The sequence below is a fragment of the Trichechus manatus genome, unplaced genomic scaffold (genome assembly GCF_000243295.1).
Source record: "Trichechus manatus latirostris isolate Lorelei unplaced genomic scaffold, TriManLat1.0 scaffold00017, whole genome shotgun sequence".
Classification (NCBI taxonomy): Eukaryota; Metazoa; Chordata; class Mammalia; order Sirenia; family Trichechidae; genus Trichechus; species Trichechus manatus.
Window position 1 is genome coordinate 4,599,345 of NW_004443953.1, and position 15,043 is coordinate 4,614,387.

Here is a 15,043-nt window from a genome sequence, read left to right on the forward strand (position 1 = left end):
ATAATCTGAGCTTAGTCTTAGTGTTTCTCCTGTGTATGTGACTTCTTGTTTTTCATGAGCTGCTGTCTGGATTCTTTGTTTGTCTTTGGTTTTGGCTAGTGTGATTATGATACGCCTTGGTGATTTTCTTTTGGGGTCTCTCCTATATGGGGTTCGTTGATCTTCTTACGTGGCAAGCTTTTCATCTGTCATGATATTAGGGAAGTTTTCTGTCAGCAATTCTTCAACGATCCTCTCTGTGTTTTCTGTTTTCTCTCCCTGTTCTGGAACTCCGATCACTCGCAAATTTTTGCTTTGGATTGTATCCCACATAACTCTCAGGGTCTCTTTATTTTTCTTTGTTCTTTTTTCTGAGTTTTCCTCAGAGTTGTATCCAAGTGTTTGTCTTCAATTCCACTGATCCTGTCTTCCACTGTTTCAAATCTGCTTCTCAGCCCTTCTATGACACCGTCCATTTCTGAAATCTTGTTGTTTATCTTTTGGATTTCTAATTGTCGTTTTTGTATAACTTCTAGTTGCAAATTTATTTTGGCATTTTGTTCCTGCATTATTTTCCTGAATTCTTCCAATTTTTTTCTGTATTTTTCATGAATTTGTCTGCCTTTTCCATGAATTTGTCTATTTTTTCCTTTTTGTCTGCTTTTTGCATCAACTCTTGGATAATTCTGAGTATTAGAGATTTGAATTCCCTATCAGGTAGTCCTGGTGCCTTTTCTTCCACTGGAAAGTAATCTGGTGTTTTATTTTGACACCTACTGAAACCATCCTGTCCTGTTTCTGTAAATGTTTTGATATTATCTGCTGTCTTCGGGGCATTCAGTAGTTATTTTTCTCATTTATTGATTGTATATTTGTTTGTTTCATCCTTTTTTTTTTAAATTTGGCTATGTCTGAGCAGGTGGGCTGTTTGTTCTTTGCTTATCTGTGGGCACGATATTTTTCGCCTCCTCCAGTTTGCAGGATCAGTCTCTCAGATATGGTGCAGTAGGGCAGATCTAGCTGAAGAGGAGTTACTGGGACGGGTTGTTTGTGGCATTTACTACAGCCAGCAGTGCAGGTCGTAATCAGTGTAGGTCAGGTTCCTTTAGGCTGTTCCTGTCCTGCTTGGTGGTGTGATGTTAAGCGCACAGTGCAGGTAGGCAGGATAGAGGGGGGAGACTGTTATGTGTGGAGCTAAGATGGATATGGGAGAGAGGAGAGAGGAACAGGAGCCAAAAACATACAAACATACAAAAAAGAGTGCTAGAAGAGTTTGTCGTTGGAGTGGAGAAACGAGAGACTATGCAATGGAAAAAAACAAAAAGGGGAAGAAGAAGAAAAAGAAAAGAATGAATAAATAAAAATCAGAAAGGAAAAAGAACAGCAAAGCTCCCATGGATCCCATTGGTGCAGCTACGAGGTCTGGGGAAGTTGTTCTCTGGTGTTGCAGTACAGCCTGGCTAGAAGGCATAGAGATATTCAGCACCAGGTATTCAGGGAACAGGAAGAGAAGGAAGGTATAGAGAGACGAGAAACTGAGTAATGAAGAAAGACAAAAAGGGAAAAAGTGGGAAAAGAAAACAAATTTTTAAAAAAGAACAAGAAAAGCCCCCCAAAAAACAGGAAAAAAAAAACAAGAAAAAAGAAATGCCCTCAGGGATCCCTCCGCACTTCTGCACAAGCCAAGGGGGTAGGTCCCAAGCCACGCAGCACCGCCCAGCCACAACAGGCTCCCAACTCGAGAAAAAGAAAAGAAAACAAACAATTCAAAACAAACAAACAAAAGCCCTGGGATCCCACCAGCGTGGCAGCCCAGACCAGCTAGTAGTTCCACACTCAAATGGAGCTCCGGAGCCCCCCAGGAAGAAGCAAAGTTGGCACACAGAGCCAGGTATTTGAGCAAAAGGAGGGGGAGGTGGTGAGAGATAAGGAAGAAATCCAAAGAAGCGGGAAAAAAGAAACACCAGCAGCCAACAAATGGCACTCAGGGAGCTGGCCAGTGCAGGCGGGTGGAATCCAAGCAGCTGGTGCTTCCCAGACAAGAGACTGTGGCCGCAGGAAGCAGAGGAAGCCAAGTGGGGGCGAAGAAGTGTGGGGGGTGGAAAAGCGTATATCACAAATTACCAGTTGGTTTGTCTCCTGCTGCTCCGTGAAGCTGTTTTCTCGTACCCCCATTTGCTGGTCTCCGATAGGAGGCAAGATGGTGGATCCACGCTGCGTTAGCTGATCAGGGACCTCTGCATGAATCTCTCCTTGCTCTCCATTCTCTGTCAGTTTTCTCACTCCATTTGGTGCTTGACTGAGTTCTTTATCTCTTCATTTGATGTTTTAGGGTTTCAGGATTGCTGTTGTGTCTGTTTGGCTTAGTTTTTTGGATCTTTGCTGTGGAGGGACAGCGTGGTGCTTCTGCCTAGAGTGCCATTTTGCCAGAAGTCCTGTATTAACAATATTTGTTGATTGCCTACTATGAACCAGCAGTGAGCTCTACACTGGGGATGCAGCAATGAGTGAAAAACAAGAATGACTCTGCCTCAAGTTACTCAGACTGGTGGAAGAAATCACTGCTTCTCAGGGTCAGCTCTTTCAGAGGCATTTCCTCCCCCAAACTGCTGGAGTGGCTATAACAGTTCTTTATTCTATGAGCTTCTCCTGGCCAAAAACATTAGTCAGGTGCTCCCAGCATTAGTAGGGGACAGGATGGAGGGCTGGTCAGGGAAGCCTCACGTTGCCTATATTGCCTCCTCCCAACATTTAGGTCCCACCTGGTCTCGCCATCTCTGACAAACTTCATCAGCTCCACCTTCTCTCTCTCCAGTCTTGGCTAATATAGGTAACCCTTAGTACTTCACACAGAGCCCGGGCAGTGCAGTGGTTAAGAGCTCAGCTGCTAACCAAAAGGTTGGCAGTTCGAATCCACCAGCTGCTCCTTGAAAATGGTATGGAGCAGTTCTACTCTGTCCTATAGGGTTGCTATGAGTTGGAATTTACTCGACGGCAATGGACTACTTCACACAAATCGGTACATAGTTGAACTCCAATTGCGTACCAGTGTAAAGGCCTTTCCAAAGGGTTTCTGGGATCCATCCATTAAAGATAGTGTCTGAGTATCTGAATATCTCCAAAACTTCTGCCACAGTCAGCAAGTTCCCCTTAAGGTTCTGGCATTAGAGCTGGTGTGCCCATGACTCCCACGGGTGCAGTAAGCCTAGTAATCTCATTTCTGACTGGCCAAGTATAACTAGAATGACTTAAAGTCCAAATCAACCTGAGTTTAGAGTTAATATCTGAAACTTTAATAGATTTTGCAGCTATGATTATTTATTATCTAATAAGTGGAGAATAAATCATCAAGAATGATGCTTAGTAAGCTCTTTTTAATGGAGGCTCAGTTCTGTTATCATAGAATAATTGGGGTAATGTGGCCTAGAAAAATATGAACTTTTGTGTTAGGCCTAGAGTTGAATCCAAGCTATGCCTGGGAAAATTACATAACCTCTCAGTTTCCACAGCTGGAAAACAAGAAAATACTTTGGATTATTATACATAAAGTGTATTTTGACCACAATAATTGGTCAAAAGTAGTACCCATTATTATTAGCATATTCTTAGGCTTAGGGTTAATACTGTTATACCTAAATTTTCAAATTCCTTAAAAGAAAAGCAACTTTGACAAGTATCTCAGATAATGAAAGCTTGTATAGAAGTTGGTTTACATAATTGCTTATCAATTATTATTCCCTTTAAAAAATTTCAAAATACAGTGAAACCCAGAGATAAATAATGTGCCCTGTGTTTATGTGAATTTGAATGTAATGAAGTTAGAATATGTATTCCATCCTCTGCAACAAGCTTAACTTGGTTATTTTATTGACCTCCCAATAATGCAACACTGACATTTATATGATTAAATTTTGGATTACTACCAACAGCATTATAGGATTTTATTACCTTTTTAATTTGGAAATCGCTATTGTGATGGTGTTTTGATGAGTCAACTTGGCTAGGTTACAGTCACTGATCACTGATATAGGTGTTGCTGTGAAGGTGATTTGTAAATGTGATTTAAGTCCATAAGCAGTCTACATTAAGTAAGGGAAATTAATCTAATCCTAGATAATCTGGTATGCCCGAATCAGTTGAAAGGCCCTCAAACACAGCTGAGGCTTCCCTGAGGAAGAAATTCTGTCATTGGACAACAGCCTTAGCCTGTGCCTGAGAGTTCCAGACTGTCCTTCCCAATGAATTTCAGACTTGCCAGCTCCCACAATCACATAAGCCAATTCTTTGCAATGAATCCCTTAATGTATACCTTCTACTGGTTCTGCTTCTGATTAAACCCTGATACAGTCATGTATTTTTTTGCTTTTCCATTAAATCTAACTATTGCTGTGGTTGTTAGGTGCCGTCGAGACAGTTGTGACTCACAGCAACCCTACGTACAACAGAATGAAACACTGCCCAGTCCTGTGCCATCCTCACAATTGTTGTTATGCTTGAGCCCACTGCTGCAGCCACTGTGTCAATACATCTCATTGAGGGTCTTCCTCTTTTTCAATGACCCTCTATTGGATGTAGGATGTCCTCCTCCAGGGATTGGTCCCTCTTGATAACATGTCCGAAGTACATGAGACAAAGTCTCACTATTCTTGCTTCCAAGGAGCATTCTTGCTGTACTTCTTCCAAGACAGACTTGTTCACTCTTCTGGTAGTCCATGGTATATTCCGTATTCTTTGCCAACACGTAATTCAAAGGCATCAATTCTTCTTCAGTCTTCCTTATTCATTGTCCAGCTTTCAAATGCATATGAAGCAATTGAAAATACCATGGCTTGGGTCAGGCACACCTTAGACCTTAAAATGACATCTTTGCTTGATTTGTCCAATGCAGTATGTCGTTTGATTTCTTGACTGCTGCTTCCATGGACATTGATTGAGGATCCACATAAAATGAAATCATTGACATCTTCGATCTTTTCTCCATTTATCATGATGCTGCTTATTAGGACAGTAGTGAGGATTTTTGTTCTCTTTATGTTGAGGTGCAATCCATACTGAAGGCTTTGCTCTTCATCAGTAAGCGTTTTAAGTCCTCTTCACTTTCAGTATGCAAGGTTGTGCCATCTGCATATCGCAGGTTGTTAATGAGTCTTCCTCCAATCCTGATGCCCTATTCTTTTCATATAGTCCAGCCTCTTGAGTTATTTGCTCAGCATACAGATTGAATAAGTATGGTAAAAGGATACAACCCTGACACACACCTTTTCTGACTTTAAACCACGCAGTATCCCCTTGTTCTGTCTGAACACTGCCTCTTGGTCTATGTACAGGTTCCAAATGAGCACAATTAAGTGTTCTAGAATTCCCATTCTTTCCAATGTTATCCATAATTTGTTATGATCCACAGAGTCAAATGCCTTTGCATAGTCAATAAAACAGAGGTAAACATCTTTCTGGTATTCTCTGCTTTCAGCCAAGATCCGTTATCAGCAATGATATCCCTCATTCCACGTCCTCTTCTGAATCCTTCTTGAATTTCTGGCAGTTTCCTGTCCATGTACTGCTGCAACCATTTTTGAATGATTTTCAGCATAATTTTACTTGCATGTGATATTAATGATATTGTTCAATAATTTCCACACTCTGTTGGATCACCTTTATTTGGAATGGGCCCAAATATGGATCTCTTCCAGTTGGTTGGTCAAGTAACTTCCTCCAAATTTCTTGGCATAGATAAGTGAGCACCTCCAGTGCTACATCTGTTAGTTGAAACATCTCAGTTGGTATTCTGTCAATTTCTGGAGCCTTGTTTTTCGCCAGTGCCTTCACTGCAACTTGGACTTCTTCCTTCAGTTCCATTGGTTTATCATATGCTACCTCCTGAAATGTCTGAACATCAATTCTTTTTGGTACAGTGACTCTGTATTCCTTCCATCTTCTTTTGAAGCTTCCTGTGTTGTTCAATATTTTCCCGATAGAATCCCTCAGTATTGCAACTCAAGGCGTGAATTTTTTCTTCAGTTCTTTCAGAGTCTAACTGGCTATACCTTAACACTTAAGGTAGAAATTTTTCCACAAAGGTTCTCTTTATCGTGGATGAGTTAAGTGAGGTTCATTATTTTCATGTGAAAATGCATTTAATTCAACATGTTGCTCTGTTTTTCTTACCCTTCCATTTCAAAAGGAACTGTCAAATGCAGAGACAATGACAACTTTCCTTTTGTAACTTAAAAAAGAAATATATTTAGCTACTGCATACACATGAAGAGGAAGATAAAATCCTCATGTTTAGTTAGCATAAAACCAAAGCCCTTATATGTAAATACGTTTCCTAAGAATTTATAAGTAAATGGATTTTAGAAAGGCCTTAGATTTTAGAAATAAAAGTTCAGTATAAAATAACTTCATCACAATAAAAGCAGACTTGTTATAGCTTTGTCAAGTGAGAATCTAATTTTAAATGACTCAGCATTAAAATTTTCATTACTCTCCTAGGCAGAATTTCTTAAAACTTTCTTTTGCTGAGTTTCATTTATCCTGAACTACTCTGAGAACTTCTAAAACTAGAATGTAGTTAAGCACACACAGGCTTTCAGCACTGATCTAAAATAAGAATCCAAAGGAAGTAGGATCTGATGCTAAATTAACATTTTAATGTAACAGAAAGTATGATTCATGACAAACTTTCCTAAGGTAAGATGAAGTAGTCCTTTAAAAAAAGAAAACTCCACTTGAGAAATGAACATGTATTCATTTTCCTGTTGGGAGCAATTTTCCTGGTTGTGATAAGAATATGTACAAATAACCATACTTTTGAGATTTAATTTTACAACCCAAAATTCCAGGGGTTTGTCCCCCATACAGACCAGCTACTATTATAAAATAAATTAATTTTAATTACAAAGGACTAGTACCAATAGGTACTATATCTAAGAAATTTCTTACCATTTACCTATAATAACAAACATGTGCTTCAATATTTTTGTGTATTCTTATAAAAACTGAGTTTTTAATGAAGGCAGTTTAGCAGGACTGTGGTTGTGAAAATAAATTTGAATTTAGTAGTCCTTTAAACTTAAGCTAAAAATCCAAGCACGTGAAATTTCTTCTTTGATATATACTATATTTTCATGTAAACACAAAGATCAAGAAAAAATTAATTTAAATATCATTTTCAGCAACAGAAATACATAGACTAAAAAGGTTATTTTATTTTACTTCATGCTTCCATTGAACATGACTGGCATAAGCAGAGCAATACATTTAGATGAATCTTTAACATTCCCTTCACACTCTTTCCAGGAGTTACATACAATAAAGACATCTCTGTAGATGAAAAGAAAATATTAGAGTAATTAAGATTCCTAAAAGTCATGACTCAAATTTTAAGTCACTTTTCACTCTACTGTGAAACTGTATGGTTTATTAGAATTTGCCAGTTGAAAGAAGGTAAAGCTAACACTGGCAGGATTCAGCACAAACACACTAGGCAGCAATTAGGCACCAGGGTAAGTAGATTTTCCTCTCAAGGTGGATTGACCATGCTTTAGGAGATGATGGCTTCTAGCACAAAACAAACATTTTCAGATAAAACAGAGAATATCTTAACAGACGTATTTTCTACAGGGGTGTTTCCTGAAGCGTGCCAGAGGGACTACTTGAATCAGAATCAGGCAGAGTGCTTAATAAAATAAAAATGTGTATTCCTGGACCCAACCCCAGACTCTCTGAAGGCCCAGAACCTGTATGGTTAATAAGCTCCCCTGGGGATACTTACATATACTAGAGTTTGAAGATCACTTTTTCAGACTCGTTGGGATTTCTCCCGACTCTTTCTTTTGATCACAAATATTTCATTATCTCTTCCATGTTTCTTACTTATTGGCCAGGAAAAAAAAAAAAATTCCTAAATATGTCAGTCAGCGCTAATATTAAAAACCAAAGCAAACCCGTTGCCCTCAAGTCGATTCCGACTCACTGCAACCCTATAGGGCAGAGAACTGCCCTATAGGGCTTCCCAGAAGCAGCTGGTGGACTTGAACTGCTGACCTTTTGGTTAGCAGCCCAACACTTAACCTTTGCGCCACCAGGCCCCCGTAGTGGTATTAGTAGTGGCATTTTTCTTCCCTCAAGAAAATATGGAGGAATAGGCAACATATAACAATTCTGCACCTAAACTTGTCAGAGGTACACAATAGTACTTTTTTTTAAAGCTTTCAAAAATGTATACATAATAAAAATGTTCACAAGGATTTGTAAACTGTCATCTGATCAAGATTATCCAGTGTAATGAGAATTGCTGTTTGGTGTTTTTGCTAAATTCTCACAAAGGTCCCCCATGGTCTTCATTCACAAACACTGAGCATCTCAGCAGGCAGTCCAGAGCACTCACCAAAAGATGCTCTGCCTACTAAGCAGCACAAAAGTACCTAAAGATTGTTCCTAAAAAAAGAACAAAGCAAACAAAACTCAATTTCAACTCCAGTCACAAAAGGAGTCCAAGACCCGCTGCCAGTATGTAAGATGAATACAGATCATGCCAACTTTCCTGAGAGAAAGTCTAATTTCATACATATGTATTAGTATCTGCTTTAAATCCAGCTTACATTGATAATGGAAAGTGCGATACATTTCAATGTGCTGCTAGTGTTTACTACAGTGTTCAAGTTGTATAAGATCTCTATGGACAACAATTTTAACTGTGAATAATATAAATTAGAAATTAAAGAGGTAGGTGACCATCATCTGAAGATGATTCCAAAACAACATGCTGACTGATATGCTCAAGTCCCAAAAAAGTTCTTAACTAGACAATGAGTTCCAACACCGTTGCAACTGCCTTTAAGAGCAGCATTTCCCTTGTCTTTCACGATGTCATCAACCTTCCAAAGTCCTAACTCCTGACACCATGCCATGCACCCTTCAGACATTCAATTATGAAAAACAGCTAATGAAGTAAAATGTAAAAGAGTAATACTGAAGACCAAAGAGTGACGCTGAAGTCAGCTGGACTCTTCAAAGATCCATACTCTTATATGGAGGAAAGCAAACTAGAGTTGAACAGGACCTTGGGGATTTATCTAATTCAACTTGACTGATTTTACAACTAAACAAACAGAAGCTCATTTTTCCATTGGCTCACAAAGCACTAAAATTCAGAAAAGAAGCTATAAACCCAAAAGGTATTTTTCATGGTAAACTTGCCTACTTACTAGCCCATGATGTAGCCGTGAGGCTATACTTTCAGCCCTTATGTTCCTAGTCTGCAGTCCCATCCTGTTGGCTGTTTAATAAAGCATGCCAGTGGTTACACAGAGAAGCTGACCAGAAGACCTGAATGCACCTAGGGGGCAGACCACAAGTAAGAGAAAAATCATTTGAAATCTGCCCTGCCCTATTAAAGCTTGCTCTAGATTTGGACCATGGCTTAACTGCTCTTCTTTGTAGGAGACACACCTCTAAGCACATTCTCAAACTCCAGCTCTGCTATGGGTAAGCACTGGGACAATGCTGTTCTGCCCAGCACATTCAGAAAAAGCACAGCTGGACAATTAGAGACCGCTGAACCCACAAAGCCAAGACCTACAAATAGTATTTAACTTCTCAATAATTGTCAGTCACTTGTTTTACAAATCAAAAAGCCACCCTCTAACCTTATTTATTCAAGCCTTTTAAGTTCCACTTCAAAAGGGTGTTGCCACTATATTTTATTTTTCCTTTTCTATTTTTCAGACTTTCTGTAATGCTTTCATATTTCCTTGGGTAATTAAAAAAAAAATTAACCTATTTTTTTAAGAGCGATTTAGTCTAGAGAAATTAAGGGACACTCAGAGTTCCCTCTTGATTATTAAACATTTAAACCCCAATGAGGTGTCTGTGTGGTACAATGGAACAGCAGTCTCAGGAACCTGACAGATTTTTGGATCCCAGCTCCACCACTAACCTTGGGCAAGATTTTAACCAGAGACCTATTTTTTTCATCTGAAAAAAAGGAAAAAAAATAATACCTACCTCACACAATGCTGTGAGGATAAAAGGATGCACAGTGCCTGGCACATGGCTAGGTTAGGTATCCAATAAATAGTATCCTCTTCTCCCCACTACACCCAATGAGCATCCTCGAGTGAAAGGAATCCCAAAAGCCTGTGCCAGCTGCTCCCTTACTGCATTCCCCTTTTAGATTTGCAAGGGTGCTTTGTCTTCTCGATTTTGCCATATTGCTCTAAAGAGTGACTGTTGTGCTTAGAAAAATGCCTACATTTTTAAGTTCTCTCCTTTAAAACTGTACACGCAGACAAAATATTAAGAAAAAAGAACTATCTTCCTAACGCACGTGTTTCCCAAAGCACAAGTCATGTATAAAAATAATTCTCAAAAAATGACTGAATTATTTTGTACATTGCTTCTTAAAGTGCACCAAAGTAAATATTAATGATCTTTGAAATGTCACTAACCCCCTTTAGTTATTTGTTTAATAAAACTAAATATTCATCTCTTGAGATGTATGGGGGTTTTGGCTCCAATGTGATGGCAAAAAGCAGCAATGTCTTCCAGAAAAAAAGACTGATAAACTTAACTAAGCATACTTTAGCAGCATATTTAAAATACCTACAATTTAAAGCAATTGCAGGCTCAATAAAGCGTAATCCTGATTCCCACTACAAAAATAAAATCAAACAAAAAAAAAACCATCTGTCCACCCTAAATCAAGGATTTCTCTTGAACTCTGGAGGTAACATTGTGATCACTTTCTTCTTGTGTACCCTTGGTAACAGGAGTCTCTGGATGATGCAAACAGTCAGGCCCTGGACTACTAGCAGAAAGGCCGGCGGTTTGAACCCACCCAGAGGCACCTTGGAAGACAAGCCTGGAGATCTGCTTCTGAAAGGTCACAGCCATGAAAACCCTACAGAGGAGTTCTACTCTGAAACGCATGGAGTTGCCATGAGTTGGAATCACCAACTCAACAGCAACTAACAACAACCACCCTTGGTAACAGAATTAGAACTAATTAACATTCTTTTTCACGCTGCATACACACACACTCACAAATCCTATAAAAAAAAAAATAAGGTGTATGAGAAATTCATGTGAAATAAAATTCAAAGTCAGATAAATAACAACCATCACCCAAAATGTCCCACTGTTCCAATATTCACACCACTGTCCGGTGTTCCCCACACACGTAGACGGCACTGGGGCGTATTCGTCGTCGCGTGTGACCAGGAAGGCGAGGCAAAAACTTGAAGGACTTAGGCATCATGTCCAGGCAGGCATCATGGAATTTCTTAATCCTCCAGTAGTAAATCAGTGGGTTCAATGCAGACTTGAGGTAGCAGAGCCAGAGTAACCAGGTGCTTATCTCAAAAAAGTTGTGCTTATAGTAAAAGTGCTTATTAAACGTTGCCACAAGGCTATACGTGGTGAATGGAGCCCAACAGACAATGAACACAGCAAAGAGAATCAAAATGGTGGTAAAAGCACGTGTTTTAAAGCCCATATCAATGCTCATCTGGAAGGGTCTCTGTAAACTCATGAGACCCAGTTTGCTGGCCTGGCTGAGGCATATACCTTCAGGGTAGCTGTGGATCCTCAAAGCATTGTGCCGAAGGGTGTTGAATATGCCCATAAATGAATACAGTATCACCAGGAATGGTATGAAGAAAGAAATGAGAGAAATCAAAATCACATAAGCTTGGTATCCAGGATTGGTTGTGTAGCCAAACACACACTGGGGGGCTCGGGAAGGTATCTGGAGGTCAGGATTTCCTACAGCCAAAGGGAAAGCTACACAAAAGGAAGTCGCCCAAGAAACAGCAATCAGAACCTTAGCCCTATATGGGTTTAGTTTGTCCTGCCTCTGAACTATAATAAGGAACCTATCAATGCTAATGATGAGCAGGATGGCTACTCCCTCTATCACAAAGAGCCAAAAGAACATAGCAGATACCCTACAGAAGAATTTCCCAAAAATCCATCTGGTAGTGAGAATAGTTACCAGGGCAAAGGGCATGTTCAGCACTGCAAGTAACATGTCTGCAAAAGCTAGACTGGCAAGGAGGATGTTAATTGCAGATCGCATGGCAGCTTTTTGGTAAACCATGAGGCAAACCACCAAGTTCCCAAGAAAAGACACAAACAGAATAAATATCATTATAGCAGAAAAGAAGATCTGGAGAGGCAAGTTTAAGCTCTTGAAAACTGCTGGCGTTGAGGGCACAGCTGTGCTATTTACTGTCCAGGAGCCCACCCCAGTGGGAGCCATGGTTTCAAGACTGTATCTAAGCTGCGGACTGATGCTGGGATGCTGGAATGGTGGAGGAACCGTAAAATTCATGTAGTTATTTTCATAGACTATAAATGTCGTGTTGGATGCCCCAGTATAGGATGGAGTCAACACTGCCGAGAAGACCATGGTTTTGGTAGAATGGGTGGCGCAGGTAGAGAAGCAGATGTTCTTCATGCATTTCAACACAGAGCAGCAGTATCATGTTCCATTGATGGACTTCGAAACACACTTTGGAAAACAGACAGAGAGTTCCATCTTCCACAGGTGTCCTTTTGCCTGAAAACAAGCCCAAACACAAAAAGTAAATGAGAAATGAGTTTTGTAAATAACATGTGACCTCTTTTCATCATAGAGGATCAGTTTTGCTCTTTTTAACCCTTGAAAAATACTTGTCTCTAGCTCAGTCAATGTTAAAATATGGTTTTATTTGTGTGTGTGTGTTTTAATCAATTATGATGGAAATGCTGACATTCATATATAAACTGAAAGTGAAAAGAATCTCAAAATGCATTACCATCCCAAAGGTAAAAGTTATAAACTGATTGTTAATATTTTTTTTCAGTAATATCATGACCTTTTCACAGTCACTATTAATATAGATTTTATCTGGTTTTCCCAAGAGTATTATTTTTTTTCCTAAATAAACCTTTGATGCAGATTCATATTCCATTTTTAAATTAATGTAACACTAGTTGCAAAGAACCCTGAATTCACAGATTTCTATTTAACACATGATAATTACAACATCTGAATTCTAGTATTCTTATAAGTAAGTATTTTCAGTGAAGTTTGAAACAGTTTCCTGGCTTTCTTTTTTTGTAAGTTTTTTTCCTCCCAGAAATCCCACAAGCCACAGTACAGAAACCATTCAGAAGGAGAGGAAAAATTACAAGTAACATGTTGTTTCTATTTTGAAGACTTCTCTCCTTTCCTTTTTCTAAAGCCCTCTTTGCTTTACATATTTTCTCTTCTCACCCATTTCTATCCTTTCTTTTCTGATATATAAACTTCTACCTTCTCCATTTCTTCTCCCTAAAACCTACCTTATCTTGTGTTAACAACTTGATAAAAGATGTCAATCAAATAATAAAGATATAATAAAGATATGGATGCTAAAGGGGACTGCTAGAAAAATAATCAGTTGTGGGAAATCTATTTCAGAAAACTTACAAAGATATTTAGCTATCTTGCTCCAAAAAATTCTTTATCATCTTTCTCTTACCCTTACTCCATTGTCTTATCAATTTCTGTAACCCTAGAGTTTTCTGGAAGGGGCTTTCTTAATCTACTATCTTACTAACCCACTTTTGTGGTGTGGGTTCTTCCTCCTGAATGTTATTACTGGAGATGTAACCTCTTTAGTTAGAACTTACTGCATTCCCCTTTTATATTCGCAAGCATACTTTGTCTTCTCAATTTCTGGGCAGATTCCTTTAAAACCTTTTCTTTATCATTCATATAATGGTATATTAGCCACTTTTTATGCCTCTGGACCTCATAGGTAGTACGTTAATCCAGTTCTAATGCATTTAGCGTCAAGGTGGGTCCCTTTTGAAATGCTTCAAGCTGGAGTTGGAGCCTCACTGTTGTGTAGGTTGAGCATTCTATTAGGTGATCCTTCCTGGATGTGTTAGTTTTGTAAAGTTTTGCCTTTTTTCCTTTACTTCTGTAAGATAAGGCTTGCAAGCATAATTATGGCTTTCCTGTGTGATAACTAGGGAGCCCTGATGGGTTTCTTTTGGTTTTTCTGTGTCATATTTGGAAAACCAGAGGTTCCCCATGTAACCTAATGAAAAGTGCCCACAATAAATTACATTATCTAGTTTCCATTGGTATACTGTCACACCATAGATCGGTGGCACCAAAGTGCCACTGGTTTCATAGATGGATTGCATTACCAGATCATATTTCTCAAAATCCATATTACCAACTAAAAATGTAAACAATGCATGTAAGCATGATTCCAATACTGAAAATACATGCCAGCAAAATATTTTTTTAAAAATAAAAATTTGGTAACAAAAGGGTTAAAAGAACGTATCCTGCAAAACTCTCATTCAAATATGATGGTGAAATTGGGTCATTTCCAGATAAACAGAAACTAAGGGACTATGTAAAAACCAAACCAAACTTACAAGACTTACTAAAGGAAGTCCTTCAATCTGAGAACAAACAATATCAGACCACAGGCTGAATATAGGACACAAGATTGTACTAGCCAGATACCAACCTAGGAAATGAACTCTTAAAGACTATGCAAAACCAAAAGAATTACAAAAAGGAGCCAGAGAGGTTAATCTGTAAATGACAACAGCATCAGAACAATAAAAGAGGGAATAAACGGTGTAGATATAGAACCTTCTAATGGAGAGGAAGTCAAGCGATACCAAGTAATAATAGACTGGCTCAAATCTAGGAAGATAAGGGTAAATTTCACGGTAACCACAAAGAAAGTTAACAAACCTACTCATCAAAATAAAGAAAAACATAAAGTCTCAGTAAAAACAAAACCTACAAAAACAAAAGAAAGGAAAAAAAATCCACAACAAAAGGAACTCAGCACAGGAGAGTAAGAGAAACAAAACTGGAGGACATTATGCTGACTGAAATAAGTCAATCACAAAAAGACAAATATTGTATGAGACCTTTACTTATAACTCATGTAGAAGTTCACACACAAAAAGAAACAATCTTTGTTGGTTACGAGGGATGGGAGGATTGGGGGGGAACTAAATAGGTAAGTGGTAACTTTGGTGAAGGGTAAGACAGTACACATTA

General features: G+C 38.8%; 1 protein-coding gene across 1 annotated transcript in view; it reads right to left on the reverse strand.

Moving 5' to 3' along the window:
* Window positions 1–11,131: 11,131 nt before the first annotated feature.
* Window positions 11,132–15,043, reverse strand: part of GPR63 (G protein-coupled receptor 63) — a 45,812-nt gene continuing 41,900 nt past the window's right edge. The window contains exon 2 of the mRNA XM_004372407.1: window positions 11,132–12,541. Within this exon, the coding sequence (XP_004372464.1) occupies window positions 11,132–12,439 (1,308 nt within the window). The 5' untranslated portion in view covers window positions 12,440–12,541. The remainder of the gene's footprint in view (window positions 12,542–15,043) is intronic.